Source organism: Hordeum vulgare, chromosome 6H, assembly GCF_904849725.1.
Source record: "Hordeum vulgare subsp. vulgare chromosome 6H, MorexV3_pseudomolecules_assembly, whole genome shotgun sequence".
Lineage (NCBI taxonomy): Eukaryota > Viridiplantae > Streptophyta > Magnoliopsida > Poales > Poaceae > Hordeum > Hordeum vulgare.
Genome location: NC_058523.1, coordinates 423856532 through 423877813, shown reverse-complemented (window position 1 = coordinate 423877813; position 21282 = coordinate 423856532). Strand labels below are relative to the sequence as shown.

Sequence of the window (21282 nt, the reverse complement as noted above, 5' to 3'; positions counted from 1 at the left end):
TTGCCTCTATTGCCATACCTCCTACGGATCCTTTAGAGCAATATCTGCTTGAGCATGAAAATGATATGCATATGGATGAAAGAGATGAGATAGATAAAATTGTTTTAGAACAATATCCTATTCTCAAGAATATTCTGCCTGTTGAATTGCTTGGGGATCCTCCCCCACCAAAGGGTGATCCTGTGTTCGAGCTAAAACAGTTACCAGATACTCTTAAGTATGCCTACCTTGATGAGAAGGAGATATATCCTGTTATTATTAGTGCTCACCTCTCGAATCACGAAGAGAAGAAGTTATTAAAAACTTTGAGGAAGCACCGTGAGGCTATTGGATATACTCTTGATGATCTTAAGGGTATTAGTCCCACTCTATGTCAGCACAAGATTAAAACTAACCCTGATTCTAAACCAGTTGCTGATCATCAACGGAGATTAAATCCTAAGATGAAAGAGAAATATTAAAGCTTCTGGAAGCAGGAATCATTTATCCTGTTGCTCATAGTGATTGGGTAAGTCCAGTACATTGCGTACCTAAGAAGGGAGGTATCACCGTTGTTCCTAATGATAAGAATGAACTAATCCCACAGAGGATTATTACTGGCTATAGCTTGGTGATAGACTTCCAGAAACTGAACAAGGCAACCAAGAAAGACCATTATCCTTTGTTGTTTATCGACCAAATGCTAGAAAGGCTATCTAAACACACACACTTCTGCTTTCTAGACGGTTATTCAGGTTTCTCGCAAATACCTGTTGCACAATCTAATCAGGAGAAAACCACTTTCATCTGTCCCTTCGGTACATTTGCTTATAAATGTATGCCTTTTGGCTTATGCAATGCACCTGCCACCTTTCAAAGGTGTATGATGGCTATATTCTCTGACTTTTCTGAAAAGATTGTTGAGGTTTTCATGGATGATTTCTCCGTTTACGGTTTTTCCTTTGACGATTGCCTCAGCAACCTTGATCAAGTCTTACAGAGATGCAAGGATACCAACCTCGTCTTGAACTGGGAGAAGTGCCACTTCATGGTTAATGAAGGCATCATCTTAGGACACAAAATCTCTCAGGAAGGCATTGAAGTTGATAAGGCTAAGGTTGATGCAATTGAGAAAATACCTTGCCCCACAGATATCAGAGGTATACGAAGTTTCCTAGGTCACGCTGGTTTCTATAGAAGGTTCATTAAAGACTTCTCTAAGATTTCTAGTCCTCTTACCAACCTCTTGCAGAAGGATGTTCCTTTTGTTTTTGATGAGGATTGTGAGGAAGCTTTCGAAATACTTAAGAAGGCCTTGATAACCGCACCTATTGTTCAACCACCTGATTGGAACTTGCCCTTTGAAATCATGTGCGATGCTAGTGATTATGCTGTTGGTGATGTTCTAGGACAAAGAGTTGACAAGAAGTTGAATGTTATTCACTACGCTAGTAAAACTCTAGACAGTGCCCAAAGAAACTATGCCACTACGGAAAAGGAGTTTTTAGCAGTCGTGTTTGCATGTGAAAAGTTCAGATCTTGTATAGTTGACTCCAAAGTCACTATTCACTCTGATCATGCTACTATTAAGTACCTTATGGAGAAGAAGGACTCTAAGCCTAGGCTAATCAGATGGGTTCTCCTGCTACATGAATTTTATTTGCACGTTGTTGACCGAAAGGGTGTTGATAACCCTGTAGCAGATAACTTGTCCAGGCTAAAGAATGTCCTTGATGACCCATGACCTATTGATGACAGCTTTCCTGATGAGCAATTAAATGTCATCCGCACCTCACATAGTGCACCGTGGTATGCTGATTATGCAAACTATATCGTAGCCAAATACATACCACCCAGTTTCACCTATCAGCAAAAGAAGAAATTCTTCTTTGATTTGAGACACTACTTTTGGGATGATCCTCACCTTTATAAGGAAGGAGTAGATGGTGTTATTAGACGTTGTGTGCCTGAACATGAACAGGGACAGATCCTGCAAGAGTGTCATTCCGAAGCCTACGGAGGACACCATGCTGGAGATATAACTGCTCATAAGGTATTGCAATCAGGTTTCTATTGGCCCACTCTCTTCAAGGATGCCCGTAAGTTTGTCTTGTCTTGTGACGAATGCCAAAGAATAGGGAACATCAGTAAACGTCAGGAAATGCCTATGAACTATTCACTTGTCATTGAACCATTTGATGTCTGGGGCTTTGATTATATGGGACCCTTCCCGAGTTCCAATGGGTACACTCACATCTTAGTTGTTGTGGATTACGTCACTAAGTGGGTAGAAGCTATCCCCACTAGAAATGCTGATCACCACACCTCTATTAAGATTCTTAAAGAAGTCATTTTCCCAAGATTTGGAGTCCCTAGATATCTGATGACTGATGGCGGTTCACACTTCATTCATGGTGTTTTCCTTGCTAAGTATGATGTCAACCATAGAGTTGCATCTCCTTATCATCCTCAGTCTAGTGGTCACAGTCTATGAGGAAGACATAAAAGCGATAGACTGCATAATAAAGTTCTTTATCACAGGAGGCAATACAAAGTGACGTTCCTCCGCACTAAGAGAACACGCATCCAAACCTCAAAAGCGCATGACAACCTCTCCTTCCCTCTATGAAGGGCCTATCTTGTACCTTTACCTTTTGCCCTTGAAAGAGTCATGGTGATCTTCACCAATTCTTTATTTTGCCTTTGTCTTGGCTGCCGTCACATGCTAGGGAAAGATCTATATTCATATATCAACTTGGAGATGAGTACTTATGCTTTATTATTGTTGACTTTACCCTTGAGGTAAATGGTTGGGAGGCAAATCTATAAGCCCCTATCTTTCTCTGTGTCCAGCTGAAACTTTGATACCATGAGTACCACGTGAGTTGTAACAATTGTGGAAAACAAAAGAGATGATTGAGTGTGTGGGTTTGCTTTACACGCTCTTATTTGACTCTTTTTGATGTTATGATAAATTGCAACTCCTTCAATGACTTTGGACTATTGTTGGCTACTTATCGGTACAGTTTTTGTTTCATACTTTGTTTTGTGAAGGAATTATTACTTTCTCATAAGAATATTTATGATGTATTGTTGTTCTATGTGTGATCATGATGCCCTCATGTCCGTATTATGTTTTATCGACACCTTCCACCCTAAACATGTGGACATGTTTATGGATCGCGGTTTTCGCTTGAGGACAAGCAAGGTCTAAGCTTGGGGGAGTTGATACGTCCATTTTGCATCATGCTTTCTTGTTGATATTTATTGCTTTATGGACTGTTATATTACCTTGTGGTACCATACTTATGCCTTTTTCTCTTATTTTGCAAGGTTTATTTGAAGAGGGAGAATACCGGCAGCTGGAATTCTAGACTGGAAAAGGAGCAAGTCTGAGTCCTCTATTCCGCGCAACTCCAAATGGCCTGAAAATCAACGTGGAATTTTTTGGGAATATATAAAAAATACTGGGCGAAAGAAGTACCACAGGGGAGCTACCAGGGCCCCACAAGCCTGGTAGCCGCCGCCCCCTGGTGGCGGCTACAGGGCTTGTGGGCACCCTGGCGGCCCACTGGCCCCCCTCTTTTGCTATATGAAGGGTTTCGTCCAGAAAAAATCAGGGTGGAGATTTTTCGTGGATTCTCCGCCGCCACGAGGCGGAACTTGAGCAGAACCAATCTAGAGCTCCGGCAGGACGATCCTGCCGGGGAAACTTCCCTCCCGGAGGGGGAAATTGTCGCCATCGTCATCACCAACACTCCTCTCGTCGAAGGGGAGTCATCTCCATCAACATCTTCATCATCACCATCTCCTCTCCAAACCCTAGTTCATCTCTTGTAACCAATCTCCGTCTCGCGACTCTGATTGGTACTCGTAAGGTTGCTAGTAGTGTTGATTACTCTTTGTAGTTGATGCTAGTTGGATTACTTGGTGGAAGAGTTTATGTTCAGATCCTTGATGCTACTCATTACATCTCTGATCATGATTATGATTATGCTTTGTGAGTAGTTACTTTTGTTCCTGAGGACATGGGATAAGTCATGCTAATAATAGTCATGTGAATTTGGTATTCGTTCGGTATTTGATATTATGTATGTTGTCTTTTCCTCTAGTGGTGTTATGTGAACGTCGACTACATAACACTTCACCATCTTTGGGCCTAGAGGAAGGCATTGGGGAGTAGTAAGTAAATGATGGGTTGCTAGAGTGACAGAAGCTTAAACCCCACTCTATGCGTTGCTTCGTAAGGGGCTGATTTGGATCCACTAGTTTAATGTTATGGTTACACGTTGTCTTAAATTCTTCTTTCGTAGTTGCGGATGCTTGCGAGAGGGGTTAATCATAAGTGGGATGCTTGTCCAAGTAAGGGCAGTACCCAAGCGCCGGTCCACCCACATATCAAACTATGAAAGTAACAAACGCGAATCATATGAACATGATGAAACTAGCATGACAGAAATTCCCGTGTGTCCTCGGGAGCGCTTTTCCTCCTATAAGACTTTGTTCAGGCTTGTCCCTTGCTACAAAAGGGATTGGGCCACTTGCTGCACCGTTGCTACTACTTGTTACTTGTTACTTTTCACTTGCTACGTTCACCTCACTACACCATCACTTGTTACCGCTACTTTCAGTGCTTGCAGTTATTACCTTGCTGAAAACTGTTTATCAGAGCCTTCTGCTCCTCGTTGGGTTCGACACTCTTACTTATCGAAAGGACTACGATTGATCCCCTATACTTGTGGGTCATCACGTCTCCCGCACCTTGAACCAGCAAGGAGGACAGAGAGGTTGGGGAAGATCTCCGGCAGCACGACGGCGTGGTTCGATGGAGAGACGAGGTCTCCCGGCAGGGCTTCGCCGAGCACCGTGGGAGAGGAGGAAGAAAAAGAGCAGGGCTGCGCCGAGAGAGCGATGGAAAACCGTGTCTCCAATATCCAAAACACCCGCTATATATAGGGGGAAGGGAGGGTGGCGCCCCCTTTAGGGTTTCCCCCTTGAGGGGGGGGGGGGGACGGCAGCCCTAGATGGGGGGAGGGGTGGCGGCCAGGAAGGGAGGAGGGGTGTGGCGCACCTGTGGTGGGCCTTAGGCCCACCTGGCTTAGGGTTTGCCCCCTTCCCTCTCCCCTGCGCCTTGGGCCCCTGGTGGGAGGCGCACCAGCCCACTCTGGGCTGGTTCCCTTCCACCTTTTGGCCCATGTCACCTTTTGGGGCTGGTGGCCCCTCGCGGTGGACCTCCGGAACCCTTTCCGGTGGTCCCGGTGACGCCCGAAACATTCCCGGCGTCCAAACCCATCCAACCTATATATCAATCTTTACCTCTGGACCATTCCGGAGCTCCTCGTGACGTCCGGGATCTCAACCGGGACTCCGAACAACCTTCGGTAACCTCGTATAACAATTCCCTATAACCCTAGCGTCATCGAACCTTAAGTGTGTAGACCCTACGAGTTCGGGAGGCATGCAGACATGACCGAGACACCTCTTCGGCCAATAACCATGAGCGGGGTCTGGATACCCATGGTGGCTCCCGCAGTTCCATGATGATCTCATCGGATGAACCACAATGTCAAGGATTCAATCAATCCCGTATACAATTCCCTTTGTCTGTCGGTATAGAACTTGCTCGAGATTCGATCGTCGGTATACCCATACCTTGTTCAATCTCGTTACTGGTAAGTCTCTTTACTCGTTCCGTAGCACGTCATCTTGTGACTAACTCCTTAGTCACATTGAGCTCATGATGATGTTCCACCGAGTGGGCCCAGAGATACCTCTCCGTCACACGGAGTGACAAATCCCGATCTCGATTTGTACCAACCCAACAGACACTTTCGGAGATACTCGTAGTGCACCTTTATAGTCACCCAGTTACGTTTGTGATGTTTGATACACCCAAAGCACTCCTACGGTATCCGGGAGTTGCACAATCTCACGGTCGAAGGAAAATACACTTGGCATTGGAAAAGCTTTAGCATACGAACAACACGATCTAGTGCTATGCTTAGGATTGGGTCTTGTCCATCACATCATTCTCCTAATGATGTGATCCCGTTATCAATGACATCTAATGTACATGATGAGGAAACCATGATCATCTATTGATCAACGAGCTAGCCAACTAGAGGCTTTCTAGGGACACATTGTGATCTATTTATTCACACATGTATTACTGTTTCCTGTTAATACAATTATAGCATGAACAATAGACGATTATCACGAACAAGGAAATATGATAATAACCATTTTATTATTGCCTCTAGGGCATATTTACAACATATAGGATTGTTGCATTTGGCTTCCGAAAAGATTTTGGGCATTACCGGTAAAGTACCGGGAATGACGAATGGGTTCCGGGGTTTTATCGGGAGGGGCCACCCACCCGGGAGAGAACCTAATAGGTCCATGGGTGGCGCACCAGCCCTTAGTGGGCTGGTGAGGCCATTCCAATAGGACTATTTCGGCTAGAGCAAAAATAAAGGAAAGGAAAGGAAAAAAAGAGAGGAGGTGGGCAAGAAGGAAAGGACTCCTCCACCAAACCGAATTGGAGGAGGAGACCTTCCTCCTTGGCTCGGTCGACCCCTCCTACTTGGAGTAGGAGGCAAGGCAGCCACCCCTTGTTTCCTCCTATATATAGTGGATGTTTGAGAGGGTTTTTGCACCTCAAGCCTTTGTGAAAACCTCTCTCCCTCCACTACTTCGTGACACATTGTAGCTAGATCGATACGACACGACAAAGCGCTGCCGGAGTAGCTCCACCATCATCACGCCACGCTGTCGTGCTGCCGGAGAATTCATCTACCTCTTCGTCTCTCTTGCTGGATCAAGAAGGCGGAGATCGTCATCGAGTTGTATGTGTGCCGAATGCGGAGGTGCCGTCCATTCAGTGCTAGATCAGGACGGATCGTGGGACGGCGACGATTTGGATCGCGAAGACGTTCCACTACATCATCCGCGTTTCTTAACGCTTCCCGCTTAGCGATCTACTAGGGTATGTAGATCCGATCTCCCTCTCGTAGATGATCATCACCATGATAGGTCTTCGTGTGCGTAGGAAATTTTTTGTTTCCCATGCAACGTTCCCCAACAAGTACTTTGTAAAAATTTCAGAAACTTTCCATGTTCCAATAAAATCACATAATTCTAATACTAGAGTGAAAGTTTCTGTTTTTGTATAGCACACATCACACATGCAATTCAAGCATTCTAAAGGCAATTCTTGGAACTTCCGTTGAAAAACAAGATTATAAATAACATCTAAAATAGAAAAATGAAATAAAATGGTGCTCCAAGCAAAACACATATTATGTGATGAATACAAATATAGCTCTTAGTAAGATATACCGATAGTGTTGAAGACGAAAAAGGGGATGCCTTCTGGGGCATCCCTAAGCTTAGACGCTTGAGTCTTCCTTCGATATTACCTTGGTGGTTCCTTGGGCATCCCCAAGATTAGGTTCTTGCTGCTCCTTATTCTCCTCACGTCGGTATATCACAAAAAACTTGAAAATTCAATCACACAAAACATAACGGAACTTCGTGAGACGGGTTAGTGTAATAAAAATAGGTCATTCACTTAGTTACTGTCAAGAAAAAATTCATAATTGTTATCACATACTACCTACTGTATTCTATCATTCCCATAACTTATATCACTAAATATAAGCTATGGAAACACTAAAACAAGCAAACCATGCACGCAAAACAGAATCTATCAAAAATAGAACAGTTTGTAATGATATGAACCTAAATCATACTTCCATGGCACTATTTTTTTTAAACTTAGTAAAAATCAGAAAATTTTCCCTATCAAAATCTTGTAAAAATTTCAGATTTTTTTGACTCTCAGGTAAAATCAGAGAAATTCTGCACTGGGCGTAAAAGTTTCTGTTTTTGCACGGAATCAAACAAGCAAGTATCCACACCATCCCAAAGGCTTTACTTGGCACCATATTGAAATAAAAGACACAAATATGATCAATACAGTAGCTTAATCATGTTAACACACAAAACATAAAGTATAAAGTGTTGGGTTGTCTCCCAACAAGCACTTTTCTTTAAAAGTCGTGTAGCTAGGCATGATGATTTGAATGACGCTCGCATAAAAAGTGGCAATTGAAACATGCAAGAGAGCTTCATGGATCACATGGCAAGCACATTTAGTCTAACCCACTTCGTATGCATAGGGATTTTTCAAGCAAACAATTTATTTTAGCAAGAATCAACTTGCATAGGAAGGCAAAACAAGCATGACTTCAAAACTTTGAACACATAGAGAGGAAACTTGATATTATTGAAATATACATAAGCATATCTTCCCCTCTCATAATAATTTTCAATAGAATCATGAAGGAATTCAACAATATAACTATCACATAAATCATTCTTTTCATGATGCTCAAGCATAGAATTTTCATTACTCTCAACACAAGCAAATTTCTTCTCATTCATAATAGTGGGAGCAAACTCAACAAAATAACTATCATGTGATACTTGATTAGCATAACCCAATTGAACATTAAAATCATGATGACAAGTTTCATGGTTATTATTACTCTTTATAGCATACATGTCATCACCATAATCATCATAGACAACAAGTTTGTTGTCATAGTCAATTGAAACCTCTTCCAAAATAGTGGACTCGTCATTAAATAAAGTCATGACCTCTCGAAATCCACTTTTATCATTATGAAAAGATTCAACACCCTCAAAAATAGTGGGATCATTAGTACCTAGAGTTGACACTCTTCCAAACCCACGCCGGGGGTGCTTGAAAGGGAAGGGACCAAGATTGCAGTTGAGGAGGTCTGCCACCCTGCGGGCCTCCTCAATGGGAGCACCCAAAACCAGAACTTTGCTCTTAGAGAAGTTAATTTTAACCCTGGAGAGATCCTCAAAATAAAGAAGGGGAAACTTGAGGTTTGCAATGCACCGGCCAGAGTTCTCAACCAAGATAATCATATCATCAGCGTATTGCAGGTGAGGAACACTAGACGGGATCAAGTGTGAGATGAACAGAGAAATATGACACGTGTTAGCAGCATGGTTAGAATGCAAGAGAAGGCATCAAAACAAAGTTGAAGAGGATAGAAAAAATAGGGTCACCTTGTATACGGCCCCGACCATTTTGAAGAGGAACTCACCACCCATTCACATTAACACTCGTGTGGCTCCGACACACCAGGTGCATGACGCAGTGCATGTAGGCACCGTCAAAACCCTTGGCCAAGAGCAAGTCATGGAGAAATGACTATGTAATCGATTCATACGCCTTCTCGAAGTATAACTTTTGGATTACAACGTTGCACTTCCTCAATTTCAATTCATGAACAATTTTGGGCAAACTTAGCAAACCATACAAAATGAAACTCCCTTTAATGAAGCAAGCTATTGTTGTCCAATGACCATGTGATCAACAAGGGACAATCGCGTCACGAAGCCCTTAGCAGGAAACTTAGGAATTTTATTAACCACGGTCTAAACAACGAGATATTATCAGCACCCTTCACTTTGGGAAGTAGAGAAATGACGACACAATCAATCCTCAAGATATCCATAGTACCCAAGCATAACCCAATAATGATAGCATAAATAATATGTTTGAGCACTAACCAAAACTTCTAAAAGAAAGAAATAGAGAACCCATCGGGCCCTAGAGTCTAGTTGCATTTCGAGGAGGAGACCACCAAGTCAATTTCCTCATGCGACAAAGGAACCACGAGGGAAACATTGTCCTCAGCTGAGATACGAGCCTCTATAGGGGAAAGGTTAGCGGAGATACATAAATAGGAGGGGGCTTCAGCCGCTAGAAGATTCAAAAAGAAGGTAAAAGTGTGGTTTTGAATGACACCCGAGTCGGCCACTACCTCCCCATTAATGACCAACCTAAAAATGGAACACCTCCTACGACACATGTTGGCAATAGAAAAGAAATAAGCCATGACGGAGTCCAGTTTCAGAAGCCAAGATAGTCGGGCCCACTACTGCGAGTAAAATTCCTCCTCACGGTGGATATCAAGGAGGGCATTTTCTAACTCATATCTATTGGCCCAACATGCCTCATCCAAGCCCACCAAATCCATGGTGGAATCCAACTCTTTGATGCAAGAGAGCAACCTATCTTTTCCCCTACGACTAGCGCCAACACAGTTACAACCCCAGTCTCTAAAGAATCTACGCAAATTAGAGGCACAAAAGTACCAACCATCCAAAGGATCGTAGGAACGGTGCCTAGCCAAAAATAGCTCAAGGATCTTGTCAGAGACCATGGGGATAAACCCCTCCACTTACAACCAGGAAGCCTAGAATCTAAAGAGGCGGGGAGAGACATTGCCAACAAGACAAAGTCCATAAGAAGGGGAGTGTGATCTCTCCTTATAGAGGAGTCTAATAAAAAGGGAACATCTAGGATAGATAGCATCGCGCTCGAGAGAGATGAGCACCCTGTTCAACACCGAACGAACCGGGTCAAGCTGGTGATTGGACCAAGTAAAATGGGCTCCCACCCTATGTAATTACCTAAGAGAAAAGTCAATAATAAAATCATTGAAATCCTCAGCCCTAGACCAAGAGAAGTTACTTTATTCTTGTCCAACGAAAATCTAAGGAGATTGAAATCACTGTCAATCAGAAAATGGCGGGAAGTAGAGCCAACTTTGGTAGCCAATTCTAGCAGAAAATCCTGAGAGAGTGAGTAACCCGCACGGCCGTAAACCCAGATAAACTCCCAAGATTTGTCAATAACATATGATGGAGCACAAATCTAGAAAAGTAAGTGTCACAGCCAAAAGAAACAAAATTGGAACATCAAGGCGAACCCCCAACAAAATACCACCAGAGTGGCTCGAAGACGGCAACCACTTCGAACAAAAATGATCAACACCCGCAATAGACGAGAGATCAGAATGGGAGAAGGATTCCTTGATCGTTGCTTGCAAGCACACAAAATCTATACAACTATCTCTAATATAGTTCCTAAGAAGGTTATGGCGTCCCCTAGCTCCAAACCCTCGCATATTCCAGAACAAGGCTTTCATCTAAAAGAGAGAATTGTAATGCAAAGGCTAGACCTAGACGGCAACACAACTGATGCTAGCTTTCTGCGCCTGGTGCAAACCACACAGAGAGAGGCAAGAGCCGAGGGTGCGGGAACCAGGGTCGTCGAGGGGCCCGCACCGCCCTCCTTAGCCATAACCGATAAAGAAGTAGGTGTGGGGGTTCCTTCCATTGCTCTGGCCCTAGCCAGAGCAAGCAATGCAAGCTCGTTGGCACGGATGACAGAAATAAGAGGAGAGGGGATCCAATTGAAGCAACAAGAGCAATACCTGAATCGCCCGCAACATTCCAATAAGGGAATCTAGGAAGTGTGAAAGAATGGTACATTCAGGACATGTTGAGGCGATACATGTGACGGGGCGGTCCTTCTCCTCTGCCATTCGAGCCGCCCGCATGAGAATAGATTCTCCTGAATTCTTGAAACCTTTTGTACTTGAAACTTCATGTCATATTTTTTTCTGATTTTTCAGTCCTCGTAAAATTAATTTTCCGAGTAGTCCAAAAGCAACAGAAAATAACAACTCACACGGAACACTGAATTAATAGGTTAGTCTAGAAACTAATAAAACTAAACCAAAATGATATAATTATAGTGTGAATCAAGAAAAAATTACAGATGCATTTAAGACGTACAAGCCTTCACCATGTTCCTTCTAGGGATGGCCTAGGTGACTGCATACAACACATCTATCCAGCACAAGTTCATACTTGACATGGAAGTTCTAGCGCTTGCTATCCTTCACCATTAACACTGCATTCTTCAATGGTTTATTATGGACATGTATCTTAACACACGTACTATTTTTTTCCTTCTAAATCATGAGACTTTGGTTCGACATACACAGACTCCCCTAATGTCCCTACTAAAGAGTTGGGCATCGTTACAAAGTTATATGGTAAACCATGGATCTGAATCTAAAACCCCTGTAGGAATCCATCACCATGGCATTGCCTCGGTAACTCCATGAACCTTCATCCATGACACTCTTCCAATTCCTCAATGGCATTGTGTACATGTTGTCTTCAGGAGGTGGATTTCCACTTCCATAACGAGATCCTAAGTCACTTGGATATTATTAAAAAAAGAACTGATTGTAAGGCTTTACCATGTGCACCCTTGCTACGACCGTTCATCCGATGGATTTCGGTTGCTCGAAGATTACATTGTCGACATCCTCTTCCTTCACTTGAGCTCTTTCATCATAACTTCAACCCCACTGGATACGGTACCTAGACTCAGAAGCTTTTCCATTCATTATCAAGCCTACCAAAAAAATAGTATCCAAGGCTCACGATCCCTAAACACACTTGCCTCCAAATTATCTAGCCAAGACGAGGCAACGATCCAGGATCATCCCTTGATCAGTCCGAACCAGGATACAAGGGGAGGGCGACATGGGAGACGAGATCACGACATCGGCTTGATATTCGTTGAAAGGATGATAACCCTAACGACAAAGGATGCCGGTGTGCCGCATTTACATTTTGTTTAGGGGTTGGTGTGCCGCATTTAGATACTGCAATAGTAGTACTCGGCTATGTACGGGCCGAAAAGCCCAGGTGGATCCAAGCCCAGTTAGAAGGGACGGGAGTCAGCCCAGTTCCCTAGTTCTTATTCTTGTTCTTATCGAAGACTAACTGAACAGAGAAACTACACACCGGAAGAGAGAAACCCCAACGACGACGAGGGAGAGAGAAGGGAAGGATCTCGTGCAGCGCGGCCATGGCGAACCAGGGATCGAAGAAGATTGTGGAGAGGAACAGGAGGCGCATGGACCTCCTCTGGCGCATAATCCTCGTGTCCAACGTGAGCGGTCCCCTTCGATTCTCCCTTCCGCCCCCCTCAGATCCGTGAATTACTTGGGACTTTCGTAGATCATTGCTGCTGGATACTTTATATTTGATGGAGCTCCAGTGATTTTGAGCTTGTCGTAGTGATTCCGATGAAGCCTACTTAGAATCAGATTAGCTCATCTGGCCTGGAGCAATCGTCTGTAGTCTGGACTCTGGAGTAGTAGTCAGTGTCCATTCCGTCTCTTTTTCGAAGGCGATGGGGCATTGGGAAGGAGCAATCCAGTAGGAGGGAGGAGCGCCCTGCTGATATGGCTTAATTTTATTCAAGGAATCTCCTCGGCTGCCTTGTTTAGTTTTGTTTAATGGCATGTCTAGACTTTTTAGCCTCCTTCTGTGAACTGCATTTGTTGAACCACATGTAAGAGCTACAAGGTGTATTTCTGGAAGTATGCCATCATCTAATCTGATTATATATTTTTGCTGACCATCTGAAATATTTAGCCATTTTGAGTTCGAGCGCTAGTTCTTTGTTCATGTGTAATTTTTTGCTTCTTTGCAGGTTATTTACATAGTAGTGAGGATGGCCGTAATGCATTCTTCTTTCACCTGGAAGCATTGGATTGGCCTCGTGGTGACATCTGCTGCATATTTTCTTTCATACAAGCAACTCGCTAGTATGACAAAGGCAGAATATTCTGATGCGGACAATCGTGAACTTCTGAGTTCGGGTTATGACATGGCCACTGGTGGGATTTCCGAGTAAGGAACTGCATGATACAATGTACTCCTACTTTAGTGATCTAAAAGATCTTATATTAGTTTATAAAGGGAGTAATTATTAGCTTTTGATCATCCTAGTTGATGACAAATCACTGATTAGAGGACTACATAGTCTATGGCTGTCAGCTTCCTTAGAAATAATTTACAGTACCAACTTTAAATGTACATTGATAACTAAAACATAGAGGGCCAGACTAGCGAGTTTTGTTAAAAGTTACTAGCATGGGCCATACTAACTAACTAAGTCATGAACATTTGAAAATTATAGTTGAAAAAAAAGAGAAGTTGAGAAATTGCTATTTTTCTACTGGAGGATTATGTCAACTTGTATATGTGGTGCTTCTTTTCTTTCTTATAATCCAGTTACAAACTGTTTTCTGCATCTTTTCCTGCAGATATATAGAAGATGTGATATACATCACTGCGTTTGTGCAGCTGACGTCCATTATTTCTGGAAAATTTTGGTGGACATATCTAGTGGTAAGATACACACGACCTGGGACTTTATACTGTATTCTTGTTTACCATAGCGATTCATTGCTGTCCTGCTAAAATCACCCTAAGGTGCCTTTTTCTTAATAAACATCATATTAAATGTAAGGTACAAAAACCTGCTTATTGTGTACTCCCTCTGACTCCAAAAAGAAGGCGGACACGCTTTTCGAGATTCAAGTTTGGCGTGAATTTAACCAGTAAAATGTGGGTCATTTGTCATTATGCCATTAAGTTACATGACTTGTATATTATTGGTCTAATTGATGGTCAAAGTTAAATCTTGAAAAGTGTGCATGCTCTCTTTTTGGAGTCGGAGGGAGTAGTATCTTACAACATGGACCTTGGATTGAAATAATTTCTCATTCTAGATCCCCTTTTTAGACAGACGGCAATTGTTTTGCATCACTGCGGTGAAATTAGAATGCGTATTATCATTATCATCCTAACAAAATCACTAAATTTAACACATTCTCAGTATGTACCATGATCATTTGATTGTTGCATATGACTTTAGGAGAGCGGACATCCTGGACGCAGCGGCAGCTGAACGCAGCTATCCAGCCGCACGTCCAGGGGAGATGATCCGTGCATTAAACTCTTTTGAAATGCAAAAGAGCGGCATACATCGGTCCTACTTGCGAATACAGTGTTCATGTCAGTTAGCTGGGTACAGAACTAACGCAAAAGGACCATGCGTGCAGAACGATTGCGTGTGGAAGCTGCTGTTCTGACACACTGTTGATGTGCTTTTTGACCGCACGGCCACTGCCAAGGGCGCCAGTGCACGCCTCGCTCTGCAGTTCTCGGTGATTGATGCATAACACTATGTGAATTTTGATAGTTAAATTGACTACACGGCCACTGCAGCAGCAGTGGAGGCGGGGGTGCCATGAACGTCGCAGATGTCGTTGCTTACTTGTGGAGTGCCATCCCGGTTACAGCTGAGGGTGCCATGTCCGACGGCGGAGCAGCGGTGGCCGTCACCAGAGAGAGCTGGCTGTGGGGCCGCGACTAGGGCGCAGCCGGGGCAGCGGTGGGTGGCGGAGCTGGCATGGCCGCTGTCAGAGAGAGCAGTGCGCCGGGCTTCATCCGCCCCCAAACGGCATCGAGGCGGCCAACTGCAGGCGGATGGGGGACGGAGAGAGTGCGTAACACGGACGCCGGATCTGATCTCTGACGACGTGGGGATGGCCTGGGCTGGGAGATCAGGCCGGCAGCGGCTTCGCGTTTACCTGGCGCCGGCGCTGCCTTGAGAGCTCCCACGCTAGCGCAAGAATACGGTCTCTCGTTTACATGGTCCGGTCCGTATGGTCGTGTTTCATCCTCGCTCGCGTCTGAAGTGCATACTGCGTAGCTTTCTTGTGTCAAGAGGTGATGCCAGTCGTGGTCCTTTGAATATGGATATACGACGCAAACTGAAATCCAATGCCCCGCTATACTCTAACTAGCACGTTGTGTTGCTGTGAATCGCGAAGGGACGCGCACCGTCGATGCTGTGTCCATCGGTGCACTTCTCATGACTTTAGCTTCAACTACTGTTTCATTCTTAGGATTGTTTAGTCAAGTTTGCAACAAGTGTTGCAATGTGTGGCAACTGAAGTGAAAGATTTTCACAACCCAGTCCAGTTAGAATTACCAAAAAGGCTCGCGCCCCGCTTTATACATAAAGCAATGACCAACATCCAAACACCCATACAACTCAACACCACAACACACACACACTTAAGGCACGATACATGTGTGTTTAAGAATAGCTAATGCATCTGTGCCCGACGATCCGAGTGCGCCAAGGCGGTGCCTTGAGGAAGGGCACGATACCATTGCACTGCCACCGCCTGATCCAGAGATCGAGGTTTCCCCCGGAGCAACGAGAAGGCCGAAGAGGAGCCGGGACGACGCCCATAGGCTCTGGCGTCGTTGGTCTGGCAGAGCCAGAGAGGGTTTTCACCCCGGCATGCCCCCTTTGCCTCCGACATGTAGAACAGAAAGCCACGAGACGCTCGCGGGACCACCACCTCCGATCATCGAGCATTGACCACCATGCCGTCCGCACGACAATGGGAGCCAAGCGACACCCAAGCTGCGAGCTCCGCCAACGGGCATCGCGACTCCCACCTCTAGGGCCGCTGCAGTGACGCCCAAGGCCCCAACTCCAAACCCGCTCAGTCTAGTAGCCATGACGACCAAAGAAGCGGGCAGGAAAGCACCTCTTTCCCCACCCCTGGACGCCCCCAGATCCGAGCCCCTCCCTGACCGACCAAATCTGACCCCCACCACCTCGCCTTGCCCCCCCCCCACACACACAGGAGACGAGGTCATCCCTCAATGGTGGACAACATTGGGAATTGTCCAACTCATTGATCCATCCCGCACCAGTGCCAAGCAGAGGAGGGAGGAGCATCCACCACTCTTGCGCCACCCACTCCATCAACCGACGGCATGGCGGAGCCTGCCGCCCGCGGCCCATAACGTCCTTGGCCTGCACCGCGCAAGGCCAGATGTGATCCAGCCATAGCCGGCGATCCGAACCCCCAACATGTCACCTCTGCGGAGCCGGTCATGCCGCCGCCACGACGCCGACTAGCTCCGACGCGTTGTCGCGGTGCCGCATCCAAGGTGTCCGCCCCGACCCGCGTCGAAGGCCCCCATCGAGGAGACGAGACAGTCCCGCCGCCGTCGCCCCCTGCGGCGGCGCGGTAGCGAAGGGGGGAGTGTCCAATTAAAATTTGGTCCAACCGCAGCCCATTATTGGGTGTATGCATGTATATTGCCAAGGGTTTCAAGGGAACCAACCATGCATTAACCATTTCGCATGATCTCTGAAAAATGCAAGTGGTTGGTTACATGGTATGTGGCCAGCCCAAATAACCAAGCTGTTACATCGATCAATGTAAATTACCATCACCTATCGGTACATGTTGCAAGTTTTGTTCTACATATATCTCCACACTTGCAAACAACTTACATCTCTGGGTAAAGAAGGCTTTAGTATTTCTTCACTAAATAGACATCCTACTAGTTATTTTTATTATTTGTGTTTTCACACTCAAAATGCAATTTTCCCACTCTACAACATTTCGATTTTTTTAAATAATGGGTATACTTCATGCTATTATTTATATATACTTGAATTTTTTGTCCGAGAATATGCATTTCTGTAAAAAAAAATAGCAGTGCAGTTTGAATAGCCAATGCGGTAATTTGTTATCCAAATTGTGCCACTTTGTTTTGCGTGGAATACATATGGTCATATTTTGCACCAAATTTGCAAGTGCTTTGTATAACAACAGGGAAAAAAACTTGAGTGAGAAAACCCATTTAGAATATACTCCCTCCGTCCCAAAATAAGTGACACTGATTTAGTACTAACTTTGTACTAAATCAGTGACACTTATTTTGGGATGGAGAGGGTAGTATTTACTCTATGCTCAAGAGTTGTAGACACTACCAAGAGGGTTCCATAATATCGTCAACTTCTGATTATATTGCTTATTATCTATATGCATACCTATATGCAGATACCAGCTTTTGGTGGATACAAGATTTTTTTCCTGTTGAAAGGAACATTCTTCAGTGGTGGTTCAGAGGTAAACTAGACCACATACCAATGTTAGCAATTGTTACCATTCAGGGTTGTTTGGAAATGACACATAAGTATTGTACCTCCTATTTTCAGGGTGAAGTCGAAGATGAGAAGTCTCGAAAGAAAAGGGAGAAAATGGAGAAAAAGGCGTCTAGAGGGAAGATGGTCAAAACCAGGACCCGCTGATATGGCACATACATTCCCTATTCCTTGGAAGAGGGTTGGTTGGTTTCTCATATCCTAGCTGTTCAACTAGAGTGCAAGCTGTTGGCGAGTTCGCTAACATGAATGCTATGATTCATGCATCATTTGATCCGGCAGCTAGCACAAATGTCAACTAATCTTTAAGTTATGAATACCAGCATTGGTATTTGTATATTTCCTGACCCTTCTGCTCCAAGCTATGTAAACCAACAATGAGGCATGATAACCAGACATCTTAGTGACAAACTGAGTTTTCTCCCTTTCTTGGCTAGAGCATCTGTCATTTCGAGGCTTCGAGCTTGTCTTTGTTACGAACTGCATATGTCGCCTTTGTGGTAGCTAAAATTTTCATTAGAAAGCAGTTCACTTCCATTGCATAAGAAAAGAGTGAAAACACAACTTCTCGAACTAAATTGAGGCCTGATTCTTAGAGATACTCCGTATATTGCATCACGGATAGTGATAATTCTGTTTTTAAGTTTCTTACATACTCCTTCCGTCCAAAAATACTTGTCGGAGAAATGTATGTATCTAGACGTATTTTAGTTCTAGATCCATCCATTTTTATCCATTTCTAATTCCGAAGGAAGGGAGTACAATTTACTACTTCCTCTGTTCACAAGTATAGGTAAGGTGTTTTGGATATTTTAATATGAGCTACGTACAGACTGAAATGAATCAACAAACAAACTAATATGTGTTTATATACATCCGATACAGAAAAAGTTTAAACATCTTATATTTATGAACACATGGAGTACTTTACAAACCGCATGGAAGCTCCACTCGATTTCATTTTGGGCAAGAACTGTGAATGTGTTACGTACGCCTTATTTTCTTCAGCGTGCCATTCAGAAACCCTCTTTCAAATTCCAAAGGTTTCCTGTAAGCCCACTTTAGCATCAACTGCTTTGGTATTTCACTTCACCGCCTCTCCGGCGACAGAGCAGACAGTAGAGGGTGCCGGCGACGAAAAAGCTCACAAACCAGGCATTGTTGTAGGCTGCGACAAGTGCACTGGAGACACTCGGCAGAACGCCAACCTTGTGAAGAAATCCTGGCATGATAGGCGCAACTCCGGCCACCATGGCCACCATGGCGGCGACGTTGAAACCACCCTGGAAATAGTAGGGGCTCTCCCTGTCCTCCGAGTAGAGCGCGTCGACGTCCAAGGCGGTGCGCCTCACAATGTAGTGGTCGGCGAGGATGACCCCTCCGATGGGGCCCATGAGCGCCGAGTAGCCCAGCAGCCAGGTGTAGACGAAGCTCTCGCTGGAGCTGAGCAGCCGCCATGGCTGGCAGGCGATGCCGAGCAACGCGGTGATGAGCGCCCCCTGCGCGAACGTGAACCTCCGCGGGCTCATGCTGACGAACGCGTTCGCCGGCGCGACGACGTTGGCGGCGATGTTGGTTGTGATGGTCGCGAGGCTGATGCCGAAGATGGCGAGGACCGTCGTCGCCGGCCCGCCGATGCGCCCGAGGAGCTCGATTGGGTCGGAGATGATGTGGCCGAATATGGCCTCCGTGGAGGAGGTCACGGCGAGCCCCGCGAAGGTGAACATGCCCATGAACACCGGCAGCCCTGCCTGGCCGAGCACCTGGTCCGCTTGGCTGCGCGCGTACCGCGCAAAGTCCGGTATGTTGATGGCCACCGTGGCCCAGAAGCCAATGTTCGCCGTGAGCGCCGGGAAGAACACCTTCCAGAACTCGGCGCCCGTCAGTCTGGGAGGCAGCGAGAGGATGCGCCCGAAGCCGCCGGCGGACACGTATGCCCAGGTGAGCAGCGCGGAGGTGAGCACGATGAGCACCGGCGCCGAGTACCTCTCGAGCTTGCGGATGCCCTCCATGCCGTTCATGATGACGCCGAGCTGCGCGGCCCAGAAGGCCAGGAAGCAGGCGAACTCGAGCGGCGCCGCGCCGAGGCCGGGCACCGGCGTGAGCAGCGGCTGGTACGACTTGAGAGCTGATGGCAGCAGAAGGAAGACGGCGCGGCCCCCGATCCACGACTCGATGCCGAACCACCCGCAGCCGACGAGGGCGCGGATGACGGCCGGGACGTGCGCCCCGCGCACGCCGAACGTGGCGCGCGCGAGCACCGGGAACGGCAGCCCGTGCGTGACCGCCGGCGCGGCCGTGAGCACGAGGCAGACGAGGACGACGAGGTTGGCCAAGGCGACGGTGGCGACGCCCTGGAGCGCGGACATGCCGAGGTCGACGAGGCTGCCGGCGAGGTAGTAGGACGGCACGCCGACCACGAGGCCGATCCAGAGGCTTGCCAGGTCCCAGGCCGTCATGGTGCGCTCCGAGGGCGGCGTCGGGGAGAGGTCCGATTCGCTTGCCGAGAGCCTGGGTCTCGCCGGCAGCATCCGCGGGCGCGCGGATAGCGCGAGGCTTGGCCTGCGAGGGGATGTTAGAGGCAGCCGCGGCGGTGACGCCTGCTGGGAGCTCGTCGACACGAGGCGGTGGCGAAAATGGTTCGGCTGGCGCACGGCCAGAGCTCTGGACATCGCCATGGACACGGCCATGGTCGCCGGAGGAGCAGGGAAGATGAGGGCGGACAGACGGGCTCACGGAGAGGTCCTTGACTTGTTGGAGCTTTGGGTTGGAAGGCGTCATATGATAGGATAGGGGATCTTGTTGCTCGGCTGGTTGCACCACGTCTCACTGTGCAGCCGGCCCCACCACCTTCGACAGCGAGATCAGATTCCGTTGGTGCTCGGTTGCCATGGATCCTCGATGTCTCAGAGTGAGCTGAACCGTTCGATGAGGAATGGACGGCGGTAGATTGATCAGCTCCACAATATTAAACACTTGTTTAGATGCAGCGGAGGAAGTGAGCGGGAAGGTGACGCCCGATGATAGCGAGATGGGGAGGGGGATCTGGGGGTGTTTGGTGGTAATTTGGGCGCTCCGTCAACTGCATGTTAGGGTCATGTGGTGATAGGCCAGTTTTAGTTCAGGAGATCATCTCGTCCAAACTGCCATCGACGCATAATTGGACCGAGCGCTCAACTTGAGCATTGATTATAGCGGAGTAAAGTAGAGGGTTGTGACACAACCTACGACTATGAGTGTACCATATAGGTAAACACTTCCTATCACACGTATGTTAATTTTTCACCATCACACGTAACTCGTAAGGATGACAATGATAGGATATGTGCAGGTTAAATCAATATCATATCTGTACCCGTGTATTTAGTGGGTATAAAATTCTATCCATATTCGTATCCATCGATATAAAACTTTACTCATATCCATACCCGATGGTTACCCATCCCATGCTCATTGGATACCCAACCGGTAGAAATACTAGTACATAAGTTGTTCATAATTTTTTACTCGTTGATAGCACATTCAACGCAAAAATGAATTATCTCATCTCAATAACA

At 46.1% G+C, this 21282-nt stretch overlaps 2 protein-coding genes across 2 annotated transcripts; one reads left to right on the top strand and one right to left on the bottom strand.

Annotated features, from left to right (window-relative positions):
* Positions 1-12646: 12646 nt before the first annotated feature.
* On the top strand, positions 12647-18161 carry LOC123402017 (transmembrane protein 208 homolog). Its single transcript, XM_045095870.1, has 5 exons — positions 12647-12841; positions 13388-13587; positions 14004-14088; positions 17622-17690; positions 17780-18161. Exons 1-5 carry the CDS (start codon positions 12758-12760, stop codon positions 17870-17872), a joined length of 531 nt encoding a protein of 176 aa, XP_044951805.1. The 5' UTR covers positions 12647-12757; the 3' UTR covers positions 17873-18161.
* A 444-nt stretch (positions 18162-18605) lies between these two features.
* On the bottom strand, positions 18606-20510 carry LOC123402016 (purine-uracil permease NCS1-like). The gene has a single exon (XM_045095869.1). The coding sequence runs from the start codon at positions 20413-20415 to the stop codon at positions 18793-18795; it is 1623 nt and encodes a 540-aa protein (XP_044951804.1). The 5' UTR covers positions 20416-20510; the 3' UTR covers positions 18606-18792.
* Positions 20511-21282: the final 772 nt, after the last annotated feature.

What these genes read in the sequence shown, in the direction of transcription:
- LOC123402017 (XM_045095870.1), top strand. Translation starts at nt 12,758, where the DNA reads ATGGCGAACCAGGGATCGAAGAAGATTGTGGAGAGGAACAGGAGGCGC. An exon ending in GCCACTGGTGGGATTTCCGA is followed by an intron (nt 13,588 to 14,003) that starts GTAAGGAACTGC and finishes CTTTTCCTGCAG; the next exon opens with ATATATAGAAGATGTGATAT. An exon ending in TTTGGTGGACATATCTAGTG is followed by an intron (nt 14,089 to 17,621) that starts GTAAGATACACA and finishes ACCTATATGCAG; the next exon opens with ATACCAGCTTTTGGTGGATA.
- LOC123402016 (XM_045095869.1), bottom strand. Translation starts at nt 20,415, where the DNA reads ATGGCCGTGTCCATGGCGATGTCCAGAGCTCTGGCCGTGCGCCAGCCG.